We start from the raw sequence: 22,138 nt of genomic DNA, 5'->3' as shown, positions 1-22,138 counted from the left end.
TTCTGAGTAGTTTTTCCAACGATATCAAGTCATGCCATCAGTTATTAATCGACGGGTGTCAAATTTATTTAGGACACTCGACGACATATGGGCACACCATGCAGTGCAACAAGCCTCGAATATTTTTCAGAGCAATGTCTAGTGCCTCAAGGCATAAAAGGGTATGTAATGATGGGAGGATGCTTAAATAAATGAAAAAAAAAGGTTCGCTGATCCAATGAAGTCTAGGAGTGTACGATGACGCGGTCCCTGCGTCCAAGCTGTCGGCATATGAATCATTCGAATCATTTATATGAAGCCTCGAATTCTTCCCGGCCCCATATGGTGCGCTCTCCTGTGCACAACATTGTCATTACATCATAATGAGTCAGCACACCTAAAGCCTTTAAGTACACATGTTAACCTGGCCTCTGGTGTCCTCAAACACGGTGTTTCCAAACCATAAGGCTTCAGCATTGTTCAAATTTCGCGCGTTTTTTCCACTACCTGAAACAACCATTAAGCGTGCTTAGAAATTACTCCTTAATAAACTGAATCGTAGCACATGGCGAATGATTTTAAGAATGTTTACTTTTAGGTATTGAAAAGCTATACGTAGCAGCTCTGCACGCGCACAATAATTTCGGTTTCGTTCAGAGATCGATCAATTGCAGCTACGATGATATATGAATACCTAGTGAACTGTGGGCTACTTTGACACTGAATGTGTTTTTCCTGAATAACTGTCAAACCACCCAGTGAAACAGTTTTTTTTTTGCAGAAAGTTTTGAACTTTTTTTCTATTTATTACAAATTACGTGCGACTAAATAACTCTCTGAATTGCCTAATGAATTGACATATATATGGTATGATACATGAGGAGGCCTTCTATTTCCTCCCTTAATTGCCGCATGCATGTGTACGTATGAACGAAAAAGAACACGATGTCAGATCTTATATACTAATATGGGCCAGATGGATCGACGTCGACGATACCGTCGAGTCTGGCGGAATCGGTACAGCTGAGCAGGAAGTATCTAGCAAAAACACTCCGCGCATTTAATTCGATTATGGCTAATGTTGAACAATAAAGTGAATCAGCGTACCCCGAAAAAAAAAAATTCCGTGAAATTTCGCTTGCCTTATTTGTACCTGCAGAGTTTCTCGCTCAGTCAGCAATGACCAGGCTGCGTCATTTTATAACGTGTTTGGACGTCGATGCTTCACGCTCTAAAGTGATACAAAAGGAAGCGAACAAGTGAAATAAAGAAGAAAATCGGCCGCGCCATCAATCGATTAAACAGGGGAGCGTCGGACGCCGGAGCGCGCTTTAATTGAACCTCCAAGCGCTTCTTTGTTGGTTGATACGTTTTACATTCCGTTTCGGTTTCGTTTCAACGTCGCGCACCTGTGTTTGCCTCGATTCCCTTGAGTGGAAGCGCCGACTGCAAGACGCTTGCATTTAAATGTCGCAACTCGGAGAATCGAAGTCGCAAATTAGCACGGGCACACAGCAAAGTCGCGGGCGACAGTGGACAGCAACAAAAGAGCAAACTTGTGCAAGACGGACACGATTAGAATGCAAACGCGTGCTGTAACGACGCCGTGCTCGCGGAGTCCCGACCCTGGGCGAACAGCAGAAGCTGCCTGCCCATTGGTCTGTTCACGAGCAAAAAAATTACGTGTCAGGCCCACGTGGTTAGAATTGACCAATCAAAGGGCTAGAACGGGTCGACGTTGCGGCGTGTGTGCGCGCGACGAAAACGGAGGGTTCGGAGGGGTGGGTTCAAGCCGAGCCGTGGGGGCCAGTAGAGGGGGGGATGCGAGCAAAAAAACGCTTCGGAGGCCGCTCTGGTGGTGTTGACGCCGCCGGGAGAGTTTACGTGAAAAAAGATGGCCGCCGACGTTACCTTCTTCGTCGGCGAAGAATTCACCTCGTTCACCGAGCTGCACCGGCGCATCCAATCGTTCCAGCTTCGCAACTCGGTGCAGCTCTACATTCGCAGTTCGCGCAAGATTCAGGCAGCCCAAGTGCGATCCACGGACGGCTACAACCCCGAGCTCAAGTTTGCCGAAATCTACTACGCCTGCGTCCGCGGCGGACGCAAGTTTCAATCGCGGGGAAATGCTACTGCCGTCACCACGTCCCGTCACTACGGCCGGGTTGAACAGTCAAGGTAAGCAGTGAGCGGGTCCTTGTGGTGGATAGCGCGCGGATCAGCTGATAAGTGCGCCGGCAGGGACGCCGTGGTGAAGCCGTTCGGATGCCGGGGACGCGAAAGGGATGCCCCCGTAGCGCTTGCTTCCGGCGTAAAACATTCCTTAGGTGCTTGCGTGGTGTCGGGTTTCATATTCGGCTGCTCAGGCAGCGCGCCGTTGGTTAACTGCGCTTATAGCCCGTTTCGATCGCCATACGTGCTGCGTTTTCGAAACCCCGGTTGAAGAAAAAAAAAAGAAAATTGAACCCAAGTGCTCTGACCTGTCGCCTCCAGCTCGGTAATTAATTCACGCCCGAGTTGTTTGTGTTTGCAGAACCGTTGTGGATTGATTCGGTACCGGGTGAAGGATTTTACGTTCGCTGCCGACTAGGATATCCACATGTGTCCGTGTCGTGACCTCCGCATTGTTTACAGCTGACCGGCTCTTAATTTTAGCGACTGCATTTTATATTTAGAACATCCGATGCCGCGTAAAGATCTCGAGTTGCTAACGAACCCCCGTAACGCTCGCTTCGAAGGTGTTTGCGTCTTTCGTTTATGGCGCGTGCGATTCGTTTTCACTCTTCTGATTGCATGGACGACTTCACCGTTCATTTTACAGCTCGCGTCAGATCAACTGCCCCTTTCACATAAAGATACGCTGTACAAGGGACGGTCAAAAGCTTTACATCAAGGACTTCAACTCATCACATAACCACGGAACGACTGAGGTATGTCAGTTTTATTTATCGCAGTTGCAGTGTGTCAAGAAGTATAATGCCCGTAGTGTACTGTGTGTGCATATCTTAATCTTTATCACTGCAAACACAGCCTCCGGGGGAATATTGCACTGATTGCATTTAAATCACTCTGTAAGTATTGCAATTGCTGCATGTTTGGTAATGTAACGTATACTTGTATGAATGAGCACAGATGGTTAATTGTCCAGTGCAAGGAAACAGTACCACTTACTTTTACTAGCTGTTATATGTGGGGTGGTTTATTGGATCATATCATAGGAAGACTACTGTAAAATGTTTTCTGATGTGCCTAAGCTTGCTTTGGTACAGTTTGTGTGTGTCTATCATAAGTCTGTCATAGTGAAGAGGAAATTTTATGTTTAATAATAGTACATTCTGGGATAAAACTATTTAGTGTGGAGTCAGCGATATTTATTGAGGTCATCTAATTGTATTTAGTTTTCTTCAAAGAGTTTCTGAATTTTGAGTGGTTGTATATGTGGAGAGGTAGTTAAAAATTGCAAGTGTGGTATGTATCACGGAGACATCTGGATAGCATACGTGCAACCTCAGAATGTTAACCCTCGTATACCATATCATACTTCACCGTAGCATTTCATACCATACTGTATAGTACGATACCATACTATGGAGGGTTCATGCGACAAGGCTTGCATCATCTGTGAAATATTGGTGCAACTACTAAATGTTTTTTGCATTCATTTAGTGTGCCAGTCGCTAGTGATGTTCATCCTTACGGGGATGAGGCCCGGTTCTATTTTTTTTCACATGATTACACTGTATTCTTTGAGGCTGAATATAATGGGCACATTTTTGTTTTAAATGGGAACTGGGCACACATGTTTACAAATCCGTTCGTCTCGAAAGCAGAGGAGAACCTTACAAAATTTATTGCTGACACACTCAGACATTTTTTTTTGCCGTTTTCTTTTCTATGTGAATGATGTTCTGTGGCTTGAATTTGATCTGTTATGTTTATTGTTGACTTCACAAGTGAGAATGTTTTCTTTATTCTGCTTATATATGCATGCAACCATCTCAAACATTGTGACACATACCAGCGTTGGGTACGAAAAAATAGTAGTAAAGGATACGCATGAAACTTACATGCGGCATGATTTGGTAATTGTAAAGCTAAATTTTTGTTTGGAGCTACCACATCGAACCGTAATGTTTGTTTCATTTTTGAAACAAATTTAATTTAAAACAATATTATTAACAGAGCTTAGAGGGCTATTGCTATAATGGAGCAAATAACTGAAAAAACGAGTAACGTTACTAGCACTTAGATAAACCTGATATCACGCTAAACATTGATGTGGGTGAAAATGTTCAATTCGTTTTGAAATGCATTTGCTATAAACGGGAGCGAATATTCCAGCCAGATGTGTATTGAAAAAGAGCATAAGAATTTTTAACAGTTTTGATCCAATAATTTCTTTAAATTGACGTACTGTCAAGTGAGAAGGGCCAAAGAGGGGGCATGAGTGACACGGCTCTCTATGCAGAAGGCAGCTAATCAACAAAGATTGCGCTCTGTCAGAAGTGTGCATTATTTTTTGTTCTGTTTCACGATTGCTATGGACAAAAAATTAAACATTGTAAATCACTATACGTGCAAAATTTATTTAACTTTGCTCTATTCATGGCAGCGATCAGTGACGTGCGGTTTCTGAACAGATTCTTATGATATGACTTTTGATAAGCCATTTCTTGTGCATGCTTCTGCATATGTTGTCATTGTCACATACACACATACATTTTAAAGCATGTTGGCACCTGTATTCATGCTTGTTGCAGGGGGCTCGGAACAGTCTGTAGCTTACCATAGTTTACAAAAGACTTTGTTGGTGCAGCTGCAGAAATAAGGGTGAATAGCGTGATTTTGGATGCCACAAATTTAGGTAGAAGTTCCTGTAAATGCTTCTACTTTAAGGCTAATAAGTATCGGAGGCTGTTCGCAAGTTAAAAAATGCTGCATTAGTTCTTTAGAACCTTCAGTTTATGCATGCAGGTCATGCACATGAGTAATTTCTATTTATTCATGTTCATTTAGGCAGATAAAGTTATGCAGTAGTGTAATCGGCCATTCTCAAAACTGCTCGATCCTTTGCTGTGCAGCAAGATGCCGTTCTGTCACGGAGCCGCACCCGCCACTACTGGCCAAACAACGCGAGGCAGTCGGGCACACCGCCTCCGCCTCCGCCAGCGTCATCCCAGCCAACATCCCTCCTCGTCTCAAAGCCCAAGGCGGCCACCAGCGTCATCACCACCATTGCCTCCTCCAAGGACTGTCAGCGGCAGGTCACGCTCCCGATCCCATCTGATGGCACGCTCCCCAAGGATCCCGTCCTCTTCCAGCTACTCAGCTCCCCGCAGCCCTCATCGCTGACTTTCCAGAACCTCTTCTTCGTGCCAAAGAACAATTCCGGCAGTGGCGGTGGCCTACCGGGATCTCACCCCGCCATTGTCTTCCAGCCCGGCGCCAACCTCGGTCGGGTCGACGAGCAAGGCTCTGCTACTGTGAAAGATGAGCCGGTGGACAGTGGCGATTGCAGTGACTGCGACGTTTATCTGGAGCCGGAATGCATTCTGCAGTATGACGAGGACAAGTGCTTTGAGCCCTGCACCGTCGATTCCAAAGATGGCGATGGCCTGAACTGTGGCCCGAGTCTCCGACTCACCTCTATTGTTCCCGGCTGCAGCCATAACAAGGCCGAATGGTCCTCGGGTCACAAGTGTGTTTCGCACGACGGTTTTAATGGTGGGACGAACTCTGGCGTGGTTCTTCAGGCGCTCAAGGCGGTGTTGAACGGTGACCGCGGTTCCGTCGCGGAGAAGAAGCCCGACGGCGAGGCGTCCGCCACGGAACGTTACGTGGTTGGCCGGTCTGACATCGAGGCACTGACGCGGTTTTGCAGCCAGTGTGGTGCCAGGTCCCTGGAGATGCGGAGCGAGAGCCAGAAGGACGGTTCGCTCCTGGTCGCATCCGTCTGCAAGGGTGGTCATCGTATCGAATGGAGGTTTCAGCGTCTATAGTCGTGTCCTGTAGGTGTTTGTGTGCTTAAGCCGCCACGCTGTCTTTTTCTATGGTACCATCCGATTCTCACGAACCCAAGCATTTTTGTGTGTGCTGTTGTGTGTGAAGAGTATGTGAGCTGTGAGAAATTGTGCCCGCAGACTAGGCCCTTTTAACCCATGCTTGTGTCTGCTTTCTTGCCAAGCTATGTGGGCTAGCTCTGCTGTTGTACATGATGTCTTGCTTTTCTTTTGTTGTGTAGGAAGACGTGTTTTGCACGTCTCGGAACCAATTTCAAGGAGTGCCACTTCTTGTTGCCATAAATCATGAGTTACGCAATGTCTGCATGGGAAGCCTTTTTTTTCCACCGTTGCATTGCTTGCATTCTGAGCTGATAGGCTACCTTTATTTATTGATGTTATCATGAATGTAATTTATTTGTTATGTCTTAGTCACTTAAATGTCGTATGCTAAGAATATTTATGATTTTTTATTTCTTGGCTCAACGCTCAATGATGTTATACATTGGGTTGCTCCACAAAGCATGGTTTCCTCATTGAGTCCGGTTGTTTACCTACAGATCGAAACTGCAGCTAATCCTCATATCTGGAATCTGCAAGTGCACTGTGAACCAGCAACCCAGGAGGACACTTCAGAAAGCAGCCTTGCATCTTGGTTCAACCAGCTCCGACGTTCATCTCGTTCTCTGCTACAAACTGCACTGTATGCATGGTCTTGAGTCTCTTGACTGCTTACTAACTCATTAGACGTCACTTGTATTGCAAGTCGTACATGTTCGCCACCGTTCGGAAGATCCCTTTGGTGTAATTTGCAGATCTGGCTGATAGTTTTCTTTCTGTTCATATTTATTAAGGCATTTGTATGTGACTGACTCCCCACATAGCTGAAGCTTATGGCATTTGTTAGACCAGTACTGGTCAGAAAAGACAACTTGGAGGTTTGAAAAATGACCAGCGCAAGAAAAGATGAATTAAGATCACAAATGGAACAATCTAGTTCCATCCTTAAAAAAAAGTGCTTTCATATGTTTTGATCTGGTGTTGTTTTTTTATTTTCGGACACTTCCAGTTGTCTGTCTTGACTGGGCTACTACTGTTGGTCTTTGAAGTTGCACTGTTCATGTCTCTTGCACATGATATAGTTGTTAAAATCAGCAACCCCAAATTGCTCTGTCTCCATCTTGAGGCAGCATCATGGCATCTCGCTGATATCCAAACTGTCCATTAAGGCTGTGTTGTGTTTTCGTATGAGTGGAATTAGCTGGCAGGAAAACAAAGCTTGGTCCAAAAATCGTTACCTTAAGTTTGTGAAAAATAATTCTTGAGACTGAGTGAATCTTTAGTACATCATAGTATAAAGCGAATGCCACTCACCTTGTGATGTATGTCATTGGTGTCTTGTCAAATATAAGAAATTTGGAAGCTGTTATTATACTGTCTCATGTCGCATTCAAAAGTTTCGATTTGTCACTGGGGTGTTTGATTTTCTTTTAATTTATGGTCTGTATGTTTTTCATGTGCCTCAGTGTAATAGATTTGGTTGCATTCTTTTTGAATCTTAAATCTCTTGAGACGTTATTATTAATGCGGGAAATCGCTGCTTGCTAGCTCTACATCCAGAATCTCCCACACAAGCGGCTGTGTGGAACCTGTGCCATTGAAAAGTAGTGGGCTGTGATCTCGCATGCTGTTTCAAAAGCAGCGAAGTAAACTTGCATTCAAGAAGACGGATTATGTCTATCTGTAGAGGGCTCTCAGAAGATCGGTGGGATCATTGCCGCCAGGGTAGGCAGCAAACCAGTCAATATTTCACACTTGGTAGGATATGATAGTATGCTGACAGACAGAGAAGGCAGGATAGGGTATTTGTCCCTACCACTGATGCCCGAGTAATAAGTGTTGCAGCTGTTTTGTGAGAAATGCTAGTTTGAGCCTGGAATCATATGCAAAAAAAAAAAAAGGAAGGCTTTTTTTTGAAGGTTCAAGAAAACTAATTAGAGAGTAACTGCATGTGCTTGCCAGTTAATGCTTTTGGTTGCAAATGCCATCTCTGTGGTCGTTCACGAAGTGTCTTCTCTTGTAATGGTTATTTTTGTCTGTAAAAATCTTTTGGGAAAACTTTGTGACCAGTGGAAAGTGATCAAAGGACCCTGATATCTCTGTTGCATTCATTAACTTGGCTTGACCTGGCTGCTTTTTGGCATGGCGCGGCTGCTTCATTTGGCTAATTTAGCACAGCAGGTGTGTGAAACTTTTCATGGATAGAACTGCCTGACTGTTTGCCTTTGAAAGAAATGACTAGGACTAAGACTCCAATTTGCGCTGAGTTTGCATTTCATTGTTTATGTTTGCAGTGTGCAAATTTGTTTCATTTTCTTCTTTGGAGATGAACAGAGACTGCACCTGCTTCTACTAAGAGCTGCTTGTAACTAGAGCCTTGCTCCACACAGTGTATATTATGGGAGTGTAAGAAAAAAAGGGGTAAAGAGACAGCTGGACATGGACAAGTGCTACTTCCAGTTGTTTTATTCATCAAAATCCACACGCTATTTATGCATTAGTCTGTCTTGTTTGCATTACGACTGAGTTAATTGCAGTATACAGAAGTAAATAGCACACCAGGATATATGCAAAAATAAAACAAAATTACAGCGTATGCAGAAAAGCAGGCCCCTTTTCTAAGATAATAACATTGAGGGTGAACTGACTTCTTTGAGTGTGTCTTTGTTTTCCTTGCGTGTACCTCAGCGTGTTCTTCACCTTTGTGTATTGTGACTAACTCTGTCAGTCTGTAAACTTGAGAGACTTGCATGTATATAGCAAAGAAGTGGGTTTCAACAAATCAGTTAAATGAACTAGCTCGTCGGTGTCCCTTCTTTTTTGCTCCCACAATGTCAGCCGAGCACCTATAAGACATCAACCAGCCTCTCCACACAGTGTGCTAGTGAGGATGGTTAATTTCATTTTCAAACAAGTGTTCACGTAGAAGTGAGTAGAAGTGAGGGATTGCTTGTGTTTGGTCTTGCTGATATGTATGTTCTCAGAGCCTATATTTACATAAAGATACCACTGACACGCTGAAGAAATGCAAGAAGCAATGTACGAGAAATTTTGAATATTTACTTTGGTTTGATTCTACCATTGGTTTGAAACATTCTGTATAGTAGTCATTTTGTTGTTATTCTGTTTCTTTTCTTTGTATAATGTTGTCAAAGAACAGTGCGTCAATATTGAAGCCATCACCAAAGATATTTTGTTTCAGTTTAATTCTATCTTTGAACTGAAACATTGTAGTGGTCATTTTGTTGTCCTCTTCCTTTTGTTGGGGATAAGTGAGAAGAGCTCTATGTCATTATTGAAGCCATCGCCAAAGATACTCAGTTTGCGTATTTCACTGTTTTGCTCACTTTTTGCTTGTTTGGAGGCCCTTGTGAAACAGCCATCACGAGATTTTTTCAGAAAGTGTGAAATGTTCTTAAATGTAAAACTGACCTGGCCACTTGGATGTCAGTAGGGTATTGTTACATATGTTTTTAGCACAAGACGCTCATTTTTTCAGATCTAAGTTCATTACATACCAATCTCTTGAAGTCTCCTTTATTGAAACGTTACTTTCCTGAGGCTGTTTAAAAGGTCTGTATGTAGCTTACCATGAAATTTTGGTCTGGATATTATAATTATATCCATGCAAGGTGACTTTGCATGTTCATGTCACCGGGAAGCATTCTCATTTTTGATCTTGACTCTTGCAGACTAGTTTTCCTTCAGCATCCTTTATTGCGAGGCTAGTATTGTTGTGTCTTTTACTGTAGTGCTGACTTTGCAGGCCTTTTTTCGCGAAAGGTTGGAATGTCCTTTACATCTAATATGACCTGGCAGCTGTTAGATGTCATAATGTCGTTATGTACATCTTACATATTCTCAATTTCAGATATGGCTTTTATATGACTTTTGAGCAGTTTTGTTTATATATATATGTTCCCAAGAGTGCATGTTGCTGGGCGAGTCGGTCGTACATCGTTGAGTAAAGGTACTGCGCAAAATAATACAAAACACGGACGAGAAAGGCACAAGGACTCCCGTCCTTGGGACGCCCGTCAAGGGGCCCGTCCTTGTGCCCTTCTCGTCCCGTGTTTTGTATTATTTTGCGCAGTACCTTCACTCATGTATGTTCCCACAACGTCTTTATATAGGACAGTAAATTGCCCTTTACTGTGAAGGTCTTCGAAAGATGTGCACGACCTTTTGTTTTGTTATGAATTCGCTTACACTAAAGCTAGTCTTTTGCAATGTTTTTATTGAGTTGAAACAAGTGTACTGACTGGCTAGGTGGTTAAGCTTGTGTTAGCACGTCATCTGCATGGACTTATATTTTGAAGGGGTTACGTGCAATTCTTTTTTAATGCATTTACACCAAAGCTAGTCTTTTGAAATGTTCTTATAGGTTTTAAAAATGTACTGACGAGACAGGCAGCGATAATCCTTGGTTTAGATGTGTAAAGCAGAGTAGTAAAGAAGGTTCACACAATATAGTTAACCTTCCCATTTGTCGTTCAGTGACCCGTTTCTAACGTAGACCTTAGAAGTTTAGTTGGAAAGTGTGTCCACAAGGATGAGGGTTGGACATCTGTTTGTCTTTGTGCAGTGTTCAGCCACGTTTCTTTTTGCAGTTCATTCTTTTCCTCCCTTGTGCAGCCTCGCTTTCTGTTCTAGAGGTGGCAAATGAAACTGCTTGTTTAGCCGCTAATCATGACAACATGGTTTGCAACGACGATTGGCAGAAGGGCTGAACCTGGACGTGAATTGCTTCAGGATGTGATCCCTGTCTTGTTTCATTGTCCTGCATTGTGTTTTACCAGAAGCATATGGAAGGTTTTGTTTGGAAACAAACTGTAAACATACTTCCAAGTGTGAAAAAAGTTTAATCTTTTAAGAAAAGCAAACGCAGGACAGTCAGCAAAGACAGGACAAGCACTCGGTCCTGTCCACATATGTTGGACCTCCTTCATGAAATAGAGGTGCTTCCTTGGTTGAAATGAAATAAGGAAAAATGGGCAAGACAAGTTCCTTTTTTGTCGGCATTGTAGTATGGGTAAGTGGTTACTAACGATTCACTAGATTTGCATTACAATTGTTGACGTCGACAATGAAAACTAAGCAGAGCCTGTACAACGAATGCTTTTGCTGGCATGTTTAGGTTTCTTTGCATTGGTAAACTTCACTCAAATTTCATCCGACATGAAGGCACTTATTTTGCTCTGTTGCGCGTCCACAACCTGCAAGGGATTTTATTGTTTGTGAAAGTGTCACAATGTTTCGCAAGGTACTCGATATCATGACACTTGAGCTATGCAACAGGTATATTGTAATCCATCCAGCATCAATTATGTGACATGCTTGATGTGATATGTGGTTCAGCATCAGCAAATAGCAATCGTGCACTTGTTTTCACTGTTTTTCTCTAGCTTTAGCATCATGATCGACATGCATGGATTTTTTTTTTTTATCCTTGAAGGCTCTTGAAAAATAACTTCTCGCCTGTTTACATAAGCGAGATAAAAATGCTGGGGTGATGAAATATTAACTTCTCTTGTTTTGATAGCAAGGTGCACCCTTGTGCTTGAGGACGATTTTGACGTGTGGTCACAGGCCTGTATCCTGCAGGCCTCGTTCTATGACTTGTTGTTTTCACAGTACTTTGTTTAGTTGATATCATTGGGTCTGCTGGTTGTTTTTCATCTTAGCATTGCCAAAGATAGTCACTGATGAATTATATATTTATTTATTTGACTCATAGTGAAAGTGAAGTCTTACTGGTTGGTGGCACATATGCATGCTGTTCATTTAGATGGTGTGTACTGCATTTACACGACTATGAGCTATGACTATGAAAGGTCCTCTTGGAGATTATGTCTGAAAGTGAGAAGTGTGTTCAGATTGCATGAAAGCCAGCTTGCATGCATGGTGACTTTTTTTTGTTTGCTTTTGAACTGCGATGTTGGAGTAGGTCAAAGGAATGTGAATTTGAGGCCATTAATGTACACCCACCGTGGTGGCTCAGTGGTTAAGGCGCTCGTCTACTGAGCCGGAGTACCCGGGTTCAAACCAGACTGTGGTGGCTGCGTCTCAATGGCGAAACACAAAAGGCGCCCATATACTCTGGGATGTCAGTGCACCATGTCAGTGCATAGTAAAGGGGAACTCTTTCTACCTTTATTCTTTGACTCCCTCCTTTATCCCTTCCCTTACTGGGGTTCAGGTGTCCACTGAGATATGTGAGACAGTTACTGAGTCGTTTCCTTTCCTCAAAAACCAATTTTCAATTTTTTTTTTAGCATGCTTCATGTGCTTGTTTTAAATGCTGCTGTTTTTGCTAGTGTCTGCAGGAACTCCGCCTACACTTGTGCTCAGTATGTTTCACTGCATCTTTTGCGTTACAGTGTAGTCATGTCGGCTTGTGCTTGCTGCAGCAACCTCCTATTTACCCTATGCTATGTGACACCATCCCAGCTAACTTCCCAAGCTAATCACTCGATCAAGCTCTCTGCCATCCTTTTCTTTCTTCTGTTATTCACTCTGTATCTCTAATAGACCACCAACTTATCAATTTTGATTCCCTTTGCCTGATGCTATTCAACTAAGATATTTTTTGCTTGCATTTGTTCTTTTGGTCCACACTTCTTTCCATGTCTAATTAAATGTCACATCTTTCATGAATACATTGAGTCATTCTTATCTCTGACCATGGCACTGAAAGCCGTAACTTTTTCATTGAAAGCGTGGTAATTGTCTTGCACGAGGGAATACTGCAAACAATGAATTTGTTGCGTGCATGGTATAAACTGCTTAAAGGGGCACTAAAGTAAATTTCAAGGTGGCCTACATTCTGTTGAATAACCTGTATAACCCTACATAGTTACGTTTCAGAACTTTCTTGTGTTCGTAAAGCTTGGAAATCAAGAAAATCCTTCTTTTCCACCTATGTGAACTACTCATTTGGCTTTATAATAATTTGCATGTAATTTTTATTATGTTGGCTTAATCAATGTCACATGTCATTAGTTCAGCCAGCATGACCAAGTTTAGCCAAATGAGTGGCCTCTGCTCCAGTAAGCACAAAACAGAACTTGTTCATGAGGGCTTTTACAATGAAGACGCAGATGCCATTACTGGTTGCATCGACAGCCTGGGAAATAGTTGCAGCATTTAATCGCACATTGGTAGTGCGAGTGTGGTGTTGAAATCTCAAATTCTGGTTTTTTGGAAGTGGACGATATATGAAACTGTCCTTGTTGTCTCTTTAAATAAGTAACTAAATAAATAATATTACAGCCTGCCTGATAAACAGGTGAATGAACTGGGGTAACTTTTTGAGGATGTTTGGGCTAGTCTAAATCAACAAATTGCTCAAATGAGGCAAAAATGTGTGCTGGGGGATGTCAGTGCATGCTAAGATCCCCGGGTGGTAGAGCCACTCTTCCTTCCTTTAGTCCCTCCTTTATCCCTTGCCTTTCAGGGGCGCTGTGGTTGATTTAGGTGTCTGTTCTCTGTTATGTGAGGCAGATACTGCACAATTTCCTTTCCTCGAAAAACCAACTTTCATTTTCAAACAATATTCTCGCTCTCAAACACAGTCCATTTGATGACTGTGTCTCACCTTTTGAATTTTTGTAAACTTGCAAACTCACTAAAGTCTGTAGATTATTCAGTAAGCTCTCATATTCGGTGCTGGCAAGGTAAAAAAAACAAAAAAAACTCCGACTTCTGTGTTTGCGTACCCTAATACATCTGTCTGCACACTGAAATTTAATGTAGCTATGAATGGTTCGATGTGTGTATAATTCAGTCCTTGCTCACTGTCATTTGAGCACAATACTCATTTTGAAATTGACTAGTCACATGCATGTGTGTAGTGTATGAGCTTTATGTTTGTTTAAGGTTGTGTTCCTCTAGTCATACGAGTAACGTTTTTAACAGGAAACATACAAACGTCTCTGGTCACACATGCGTGCAATGTTTATGCCTGGTTTTTGGCACCAGTTTTGTGAAGGCTAGTGCTACAGGTAACATGCCCCTCACATGGAATGTGAAAACCAGACCGATTCTGTAATTTGGCATGGCTCGTCGTCGTCTTACTGTTTGTGTTTTAGTCCTTTTAACCCCATCTTAGTTTCTGTCTTAGCACCAGCCAAAGTTTTGGTGAGTGGCTGGTCTCATTTGGGTTCTGTGCTGCTGCACTTATCATGTTTAGATATTTCTGGATATCTCTGAGATGTCTTTGAGGTGGTCATATCTGTCTGAGAAGCCTTGCTGCAGTGCTCTGGGGAATTCTGTATTGTACTGAAATTTTTAATTTACTGTTTGTAAACTGTCCTGGTATGACCATTGAGCAAGCATCAACTGGGGTTTTGTTGCATTGAAAAATCCGTTATGACTGCATGTTGGAGGCCTTCACCGTGGGCATATGCAACTGTGGCCATTCTCACTTCTGCGTGTTTTTATTTACTACTGTGTGTTTGTGTGAGCAAAGAAAGTTGTGCAGATGTTGCTTGATTGAAGTGCAGAAAGAAAAATAATAAAGCAGTTCCAAACCTGCTTCTGTTGTTTTTTTTTATTACTTTTGACGCTTGCATGTGCTTGCATGCATCAGCACCACTTGCTTGTATTGATTTCTTTGCACGAGCTAATTAATAGATAGTATTCGATTCGTAACAGAAAAAATCAACGATCTGGATTCTCTGTTTTCCTACTTCGCTGAAAACAGTGTCAGCCAAAGCACTGCCGGCACAGTCTCTACAATAAATCACAGAGAAAAGTGCCAGCATATGCGATTTGAGGAATTTATTTGCTGTTTCAAAGTCACCCCTTGACTCCGAAGCGACCCGACCCACATCAACATGTATCAATCATTGAGGCAGGTGTTTTTTTTTTTTTCAGTGCAAGTGCACCATTATTCATTGTTCGAACGACTGCGCTACGGAAAGTTCAAACGACGCGACGGCGCGCGCTACCGTGACGAAACAATCAAATCCGCGCGCAAAACATGTAAAAAGCCGCTTGTTGGGCCTGAAAAGAACGCGGTCACACGCATTGACTAAAAGACGCAACTCACGCGCGCAATCGTGCGACTGCGTCGCGTCGCCAGCAAAACTCTTCGCGTCGCAGCGACGCAACGTCGCAGCAAGCGTCGCAACGCCGCGTTTAGGCAGCAAACCACGCGCGCGCCACCATGTCTCGAGACGGCGCGCGCCGAGATATTCGAAGTAGCCGCTGGCAACACTGATTCTAGAGGAAATGGGGGAGGTCTTTCCCCGCCTTCTTTCCCACCACCCTTCCGCTTTGCTCTTTTTTGCTTGTGATTGCTTGACAGGTGCAGTCGTCGGGCGTGCGTTATGCGCGACTCGCGGGCGGGCTGCTGCCGCGCTACAACAACGCCAGTGGAGGAGCGACGAGTCGTCGGAGAAGCATGGCGCAGTGCTCGCGGCGATGTGTGTAAACAAGGCGGCCAGCGCCGCGGCGACGACGGCTTCCCAGAGAACTGCTAAGGCGGGCCGACTCATCGCGTGCGCTGCGCGACGTCGTCGTAGTAGCGGCGGCGGCAGCGCATTGCGTGGTGGTGCTGTGTTGACCACAGTGGCGCGTGCGACCACCACGGCGTAAGCATCACTCGCGCGCGTTCTTCTCCCGCGGAGTTTGTTTCGGGCGCGCGGCTTTGTTGTTGCGTTGTTCGAGGCCCCTTTTTTTTCTTTCATTTTTCTCTCCCCACACCCCAAGTCGGCAAAACTTTGTGGTCGCGCATCGCGTGCCCAAATGTTAATCGACGGCCGCCCTGCGCGCACTGTGGTTAGCAGCAGCCGTGCCCGTTGTGGCGTCGTCGGTGACCATCGGACATGGAGAGCGCGAACGGCGTCGGCGTCGTTCGCGTCGACACGACCGCCGTGTTTCTGGACGTTTTCGGCGATCGGACCGAGTTCTCGACGTTCGAGGAGTTCAGCGAGCTGTTTGTGCGCTTCGAGAAGAAGTCGCGCTACATCTTCCGCGTGAAGAACTCTAGCAGCGTCGAGGCGGAGAACCGTCGCAGGAAGGACAAGATCGACGCTGCCATCAAATATTCGGGCCTGGTCCTTTGCTGCGTCAACTGCGGCGACGCCAGCAAGACGCTCAAGAGGGTCCAGGAAGGGTGAGTAGTCGCTGCACGATCGCATTCCGCGGCCCATTTGCGCCGCGCCAGGCATCGTCTTCTGGCGTTCGCGTTTCGCGCCGCTTAATGCGGATACCCTAAGCAAAGCTATTCCGGTTTGCGTCACAGGGCGTGTGAGTAGGGGAGCTGCCGCGTGTTGCGTAATGTTTACGGGCTTGGCTGCCTCGCCGCGCAGTAGATAGCGCCCGAGCAGGAAGTGCGATTGCGTTTTGCTGCAGGGAGGCCTCGTGTTTTGCTCCGTGCGCTTACGGGGAGGAAAAAGAAATTGCGCGAAAAAGAGAAGCGGGGATGCGCAATGGATGCAGTTCCGGAGTAACGCGCGCGCTGTGCAAGCTTCTCTCTGGCGCGCACGTGAGCAACTCCGCAGTGCGCGTCGCTTTTTCGCGATGATCGACGCGCTCGGGTTTTGTTTTGTTTCATTTTCGGGCCGAGTGTAGATCGTTGACCGCTTCTTCGCCAGCCCCCAAAATAAGTAACGTTCGCTCTAAGTAGCACCACAGGGAACTCCTACAGGTTCAATCGGTCTCTCGGGGCAGGCGATGTTCCTTTAAATGCACGTTGACTCTGTTTCTGGGAAGGGCGTGCTTGTTTTTCTCGTTTTTCTTATTTCGCTTTTTAAAGTTATTCATTCGTGGGACCCCCGCCTCCTCTTGCACCCCTCCCTGATCTAAAGAAGGGCAAAGGAGAGGCGGAACTTGCCCGTTGAAAACGCCTCGAGCTCAGCGAAGCTGTTCCTGGCGTTGCCTCGCGTGCTTTGGAATTCCAGTTGCGAAACATGGTCCGGAGGGGGGGCTGACTCAGTAGCACGTGGAAACGCGCTTGGCGCCGAATGCGCCCTGTTCCGCGTTTCTTTCTTGTCTGCTCTTTCATTCGTTTTTCTCTCCCTTCCGCTGCACGCTTGCATCGCCGCTTTTCGGCCAGAAATCGTGGCTGATGCCGCAGCTATCACCTATGTCCCTGCGCGATCGAGTGTCATGGTCATGGTTACGGTCAGGGAGGAGGAGAAACGGGACGGTGAGGGTATATATGGCGCCGAGCCCTCCCGAACGATTATCGCGACGACTGGAAATTGCTGGCGCAACGCGCGCTCTGCGGCACGCGCACTGAACGCGGAAACAAAGATTTCATGGCGCTGGCGTGACCACGTGGTTTCTCGAAGCGAGCGCGCGGTGTATTCATTTTTTTTTTGTTGCCCCGCGTTTTCATCGGGTCGCGCATTGCGGCGTTGGTTTTGTTGAATATTTTAATATCTCGACTACGTGACAGTTGCAGAATGTTGCGCATTGCGCTTTATAGTTGCCTTCGAGAGCAGTAACAGTGCGCCGCGGTGTTAGTCACAGTTTAGTATTCAGGGTCGTTTCTGTCGACTGTTTCTTTTCCTTATATGCCTCGCGGTTGACGGTAACTTTTGTCGTGTTCCGGTGCAAACTTCGCTCCGCAGAGTATTAATCCTGTTTTGGCGTGGGATAGCCACTGCAATGTTCAGCAGCTCGGGGTTCATTTTCTTGTGTGTCCATTACAGCACATTTCATCTGTGTATTTTGCTCACAGTTCTCAGTGCAGCTATTAGTGCCACTTATTTGAATAAGCACATTGAACTAAGCTTCGTGATGAAGGCACATACTTCCGTAATTATTCATATAGGTAGAATGATTCGATTGATTCAAATATGTTCTGGTGCTTCTCTAACTTGTTAGAGCAGTTCCCTGATGCTTTAATTCTGACTCTGTTGTCAGCGTGTGAATTTTCATTACTCCAATGGCACGTGAATATTTGTGGCAAATTATTTAGCTTCTGATTCCGCAAAACTTGCCAACCTTTCTCTCAGGTTAACATATTCATCTGTCGTCAATGCTTTAGTACCTCTTTTTTCATTTGTCATTGTGACTCATTTTCTGTATAATATGGTAATTGACCACCAGTGATTTTTGGATGGCTGCATCAGATGTGTACTGTAAAAAAAAAACCTGGCAGTTTTCCCCCCGACTCTGCTTCATATTTTGCAAATATTTTTCTCTGTGAACATAGTGTATTATACTGATAATAATCGGTGCATGGGACATTTCTTGCTTGTATGGATGCATGGTTCTGTCTTTTCTTTTTTTTCCTTCGTTTCATTGTCCCATGGTTAGTTATTGCTCTTCCAACTTGCACAACTTGTTAAGGATTGTTACCCTTGGGCTTGTAAGAAATCTTTAAAAAAATTGATGTTTAGTAGCACATTTGTTGTACTCAAGTCACATGCATTTCTTGTTGTTACAAATGGTAGTGCTTAGTTGTTTTGTTACATAGGGAAAAGTGAAAATTGGTTTTGAGGAAAGAAATTGACGCAGTAACTGTCTCACAGCAAAAATGCTCAGCTTTTGCCATAAGCAGCTGTGCAGTTGAGGCTGTTGCAGATTTTCGGAGGTGTAAGGAGCAGCACTTGATAAGCCATGATTGCAGTGCTAGGCAACATAAAAAAAAAAAACGAAGGAAACAGAGAAACATCTAAGCAACTCTAACTGTTTAAATGAATTGTAATGGCTGTGTTGGACATGTCCCATTTTACTTTGTGTGATTGTGGCCATTATTCCCTCAAATTTCCAAAAAGCTGTGTGAAATCATTGCAGCAACAATTAGTGCTCATGATGGCCGAACTTGATCTGGAGATCACTCACAAAAAAGGGTCTGGTGACAAGCACTATTAGCCAGGACTTTACACAGTAGCTGCAACTGCTGACCATAGAAGCTGTCCGGCCTGCTTTATTGATGGAAATAACAAGGATCGGATTTCTGCGAATAAGGGGGAAGTAGTATAGTCGAGCCAGGTTTTTCAACCCTTCCGACGCCATACAAACAACAAGTGCATGTTAATTAAGTGCACCAGCTGCTAAATCTTTCAGCAGAACTGAATCGCTGCACTGTCACTCCATTCAGGTTTTAATCCTTTGTTGAAATGAGGTGCCAACTGCTGGGAAGACCTTTGAGAACTTCATGAGAGGTCGTGCCTGGCATTAGCCGCCTAGAAAGCAGTTTTGGCATTACCTGCCTAGAAAGCAGTTTTGGCATTGCTTAATCCAGGAAGTCCCATATGTGTAATATGGCTGCACCCTTGAATATACTTTTCTTGGCTTATGTACTTCCTGGTTTTCCTTACGGTCACCACTGTTGCTTCATGAAGCTGTTTTCCACGGTGGGAAAAGCTGTAGGGCGTTCCTTACTTTGTGCCTCATTTGCGTAAACTTAACATGCATGCCAACATGCTTCCGTGCCTCTGGGCATAATGTTCATGGCCTCTTGTGCTCCTTCCGCCTTCGACAAGCAAGGCTCGGCACGGCTGAGATCGATTCATTTTAGTTTGGTGTGTTGAATGCCATGATCGCTTATTACCATAGAAATAAGCCTCACAATTTTTTTTCCCCACTTTTTTAAGCTAAAGGTGGGCTTGTTGTGACCTGCCCTGTTTGTCTGTGGTGGCCTTGACTATACATATTCTGGTGCCGATTAGCATTCGTGACGTCATTCCCGCACGTGGTGGTGGTGGTGGCAGAAGCTCTGCCCTTTTTTATCATCCTCGAAGAAATCTTGGCACGGGCGGGCGGCGCGCGGCGGCCCGTCTTTATTTTTTCTTTCCTCCAGTTGGGGTGAGGAAGGGGCTGTGCAGTGTCCTTTTATGTACTTTCCACGTGCTGAACCCGCCGCCAGTTAGCTCGATCCTGCTAGGCCTAACCAGCGCGCACTCCCGATAAACCACGTGCGCGGAAACGGCTGTGAAGGGGAACCGATTGCAACAACAGGATTCAAATGGTCAGGTCAACAGGAAATTCACCAGAGGCGCGGAGGGCGGTTGACTCCGTAGGTGGAGGCAGGGGAGGAGGAGGAGGGGGGGGGGGGGTCCAACCACTTTCTCAGTGTGAGCGTGCTGTGTGGAATAGGCAAGCAGGTGTGCGTACGCGAAGAGCAGCAGACGCCGCATTTTAATCGCGCCGTCTTGGCACGCCGCTTTCTGGCAGTCCCGAGGAACTTGGCACGCGTTTGCGCGAGGAGTGGACGACGATGGCACACACTTCTGTGCGGCGGCGGGTGTAACCTTGAGTCGAGATTGAATTGCTACTTGAAGGGGGGGGGGGGGGGGGGGGGAGGCTACCGGGAAAGGCAAAAAATAACGTTATTTTCTCGGCTCTCCCCCCCTATAGGTGGGAGAGGGAGTTAAGAGCAGGGTCAGGGTTTTTGCCGCTTACCTGTTGGCTTTCCTCCCCCCCCCCCCCCCCCCTGCGGGCCAGGCGTGGGGCAGGGTAAGGGATTTCCCCGGGACAGGGCGCTGCAGTGGCGGAGAGTTGGGGGAGGGGGGTGCTCATACAGCAGGTGTCTTAATGAGAGGAGGTGCAGGTTCTGAAGAGAGTGAAAAACAGTTGTAGCATTTGTGGACCACTGTTTCCAGTGTCAGTTCTTTTATGAAAAGAAAGATAGACTGCCAGTTGCTTTGTGCCTGAATTGGGGAACTAATAATAAGTGGAAAGAAAACTTGCTCTTTGGACATAACATGAGAACAAGTTTAAAAGCTATGGGGAGTCGCACGAGTAACCACCAAATTCTGCTTTGTGATCCTTCCTTCAGCACTTTTGCAATGACCTCGCAAAAAATAGCGTGTCTCCCCAATGTTGGCACGCATGCAACACTCCAGGGCACTTAGGAGCGTAAAATACGAGCCCAGAGTTGAAAAACAGGCGTAATGAGCAAAAAAAAGGAAAAAAAAAATGTGCGATTCCGTACACTGCCTCTCCCTTCTGTGCGGCTGGCACTGCTTCCTCAACGAGTTTGCAAAGGAGAATGGAGAAAGAGCGTTGTCGTCATCAGCCTCCGGCAGCGGCGACACTGAAGGAATAATAAGCGATGACCCAAAGCGCGCCGCCGCTGTGCTTGGCGAAACCTCCCCCCCTCCCCTCAGGTGGCTGTTTCAGGAAGCTGGCAGGAGCAGCAGTTGTTGTTGTTACGCCAGGGGAGAAAAGTGAAAGGAGCGTTAGTGCGGCGATAAGGGTGCGATGCGAGAGGCGTGCGGTTCGCACTTCCTTGTGTGTTGTAATACCTTCCTGCTGTGCTCGAAGGTCTTGGTCAGGGATATGAGAGAGGGGAAAGAGATGGGAGGGCAAAGAAGAGTGGAATGGCTGCTTTGTAGGCCAACGCTGAGATACTTCGTGCCTCTCAAGTGGTTCTTCCACCTCCTTCTCCGGTTGTGGAGAAAGTCCCTTGCGGTGGAATTCTGACGGCGTAGTAAACCGGGAAGCGCGAAGTGCGTGCAGATAGCTTATCACTCGCTCCGCTTCGTGCTGGTTGTTTCGGCCGCTTGAGAGGTGGGAGCTGTTGCGCCTAGCTTCTCGTTGAGTCTGGATATAGTTGGACAGCAATCGATTATGTTAGTTGGGTGTCCTGGGGGTTAGGCTTGGTTGGAAGACCATACTTGGCTCTCACCAGCTATTTCTCCTTATGAATACGGGAAGGTCATGGTTATCAGCCTTCTCTTTTTCCTTTTTCAGGATATCACTTTTATAAAAACTTCGTTCAAGGACATGGATAGTTCGCTTCCTCCTTTCTTATTTTTCTATGAAGAAAGTAAGGAAGTCTCCTGCAATTACATTCTGATGCTGTGCTTAACCTGAATGTCGAAAGTATGTGCATCTCTTGTCATATGCTTTTGGCATGGCGCATTCGGGAGGCGAGACACCCAAGCAGATCTGTTTCCTCCAGATCCAGCATTTCCTATATTGGTCTTTAATTAGGTATGCCTCTGCAATTTGCACCTGAAGCAGTCTTCCTTGTGATCAGGAGCTTAGCGAGACTTTGGCTTTTGAATATATTGCGCATTTAAAGCAGTTTTAAAGTGCTCTTATAACTGAAGCAAGGTTAAGAGTGCCATTCCTCGCCAACTTGTTTCAGCTGGAAAAATCTTAAACCACTGAACTCACGCTCATAATCAGCT

At 45.3% G+C, this 22,138-nt stretch overlaps 2 protein-coding genes across 3 annotated transcripts in view; both read left to right on the top strand.

The window, feature by feature from the left end:
* Window positions 1–1,776: 1,776 nt before the first annotated feature.
* Window positions 1,777–14,574, top strand: LOC144104651 (uncharacterized). Of its 2 annotated transcripts, XM_077637784.1 has the most exons (4): window positions 1,777–2,157; window positions 2,801–2,909; window positions 5,061–5,987; window positions 6,539–14,568. In XM_077637784.1, exons 1-3 carry the CDS (start codon window positions 1,874–1,876, stop codon window positions 5,976–5,978), a joined length of 1,311 nt encoding a protein of 436 aa, XP_077493910.1. In that variant the 5' UTR covers window positions 1,777–1,873; the 3' UTR covers window positions 5,979–5,987; window positions 6,539–14,568. The 2 variants fall into 2 exon arrangements, with proteins under 2 accessions (XP_077493910.1, XP_077493909.1); XM_077637783.1 differs by having other exon boundaries at window positions 5,061–14,574.
* Window positions 14,575–15,308: 734 nt separating this feature from the next.
* LOC144104648 (uncharacterized) overlaps window positions 15,309–22,138 on the top strand; it is a 34,077-nt gene continuing 27,247 nt past the window's right edge. Inside the window, exon 1 of the mRNA XM_077637782.1 lies at window positions 15,309–16,158. Within this exon, the coding sequence (XP_077493908.1) occupies window positions 15,869–16,158 (290 nt within the window). The 5' untranslated portion in view covers window positions 15,309–15,868. The remainder of the gene's footprint in view (window positions 16,159–22,138) is intronic.

The sequence above is a fragment of the Amblyomma americanum genome, chromosome 9 (assembly GCF_052857255.1).
Source record: "Amblyomma americanum isolate KBUSLIRL-KWMA chromosome 9, ASM5285725v1, whole genome shotgun sequence".
NCBI lineage: Eukaryota > Metazoa > Arthropoda > Arachnida > Ixodida > Ixodidae > Amblyomma > Amblyomma americanum.
The sequence above is the reverse complement of the archived record's forward strand: the minus strand, read 5'-3'. Positions and strand labels throughout refer to the sequence as shown.

Excerpts from the sequence above, each read along its gene's own strand:
- LOC144104651 (XM_077637783.1), top strand. The coding sequence starts at position 1,874 with ATGGCCGCCGACGTTACCTTCTTCGTCGGCGAAGAATTCACCTCGTTC. Across the intron at positions 2,158-2,800 it reads GGCCGGGTTGAACAGTCAAG|CTCGCGTCAGATCAACTGCC; the intron begins GTAAGCAGTGAG and ends TTCATTTTACAG. Across the intron at positions 2,910-5,060 it reads ATAACCACGGAACGACTGAG|CAAGATGCCGTTCTGTCACG; the intron begins GTATGTCAGTTT and ends TTTGCTGTGCAG.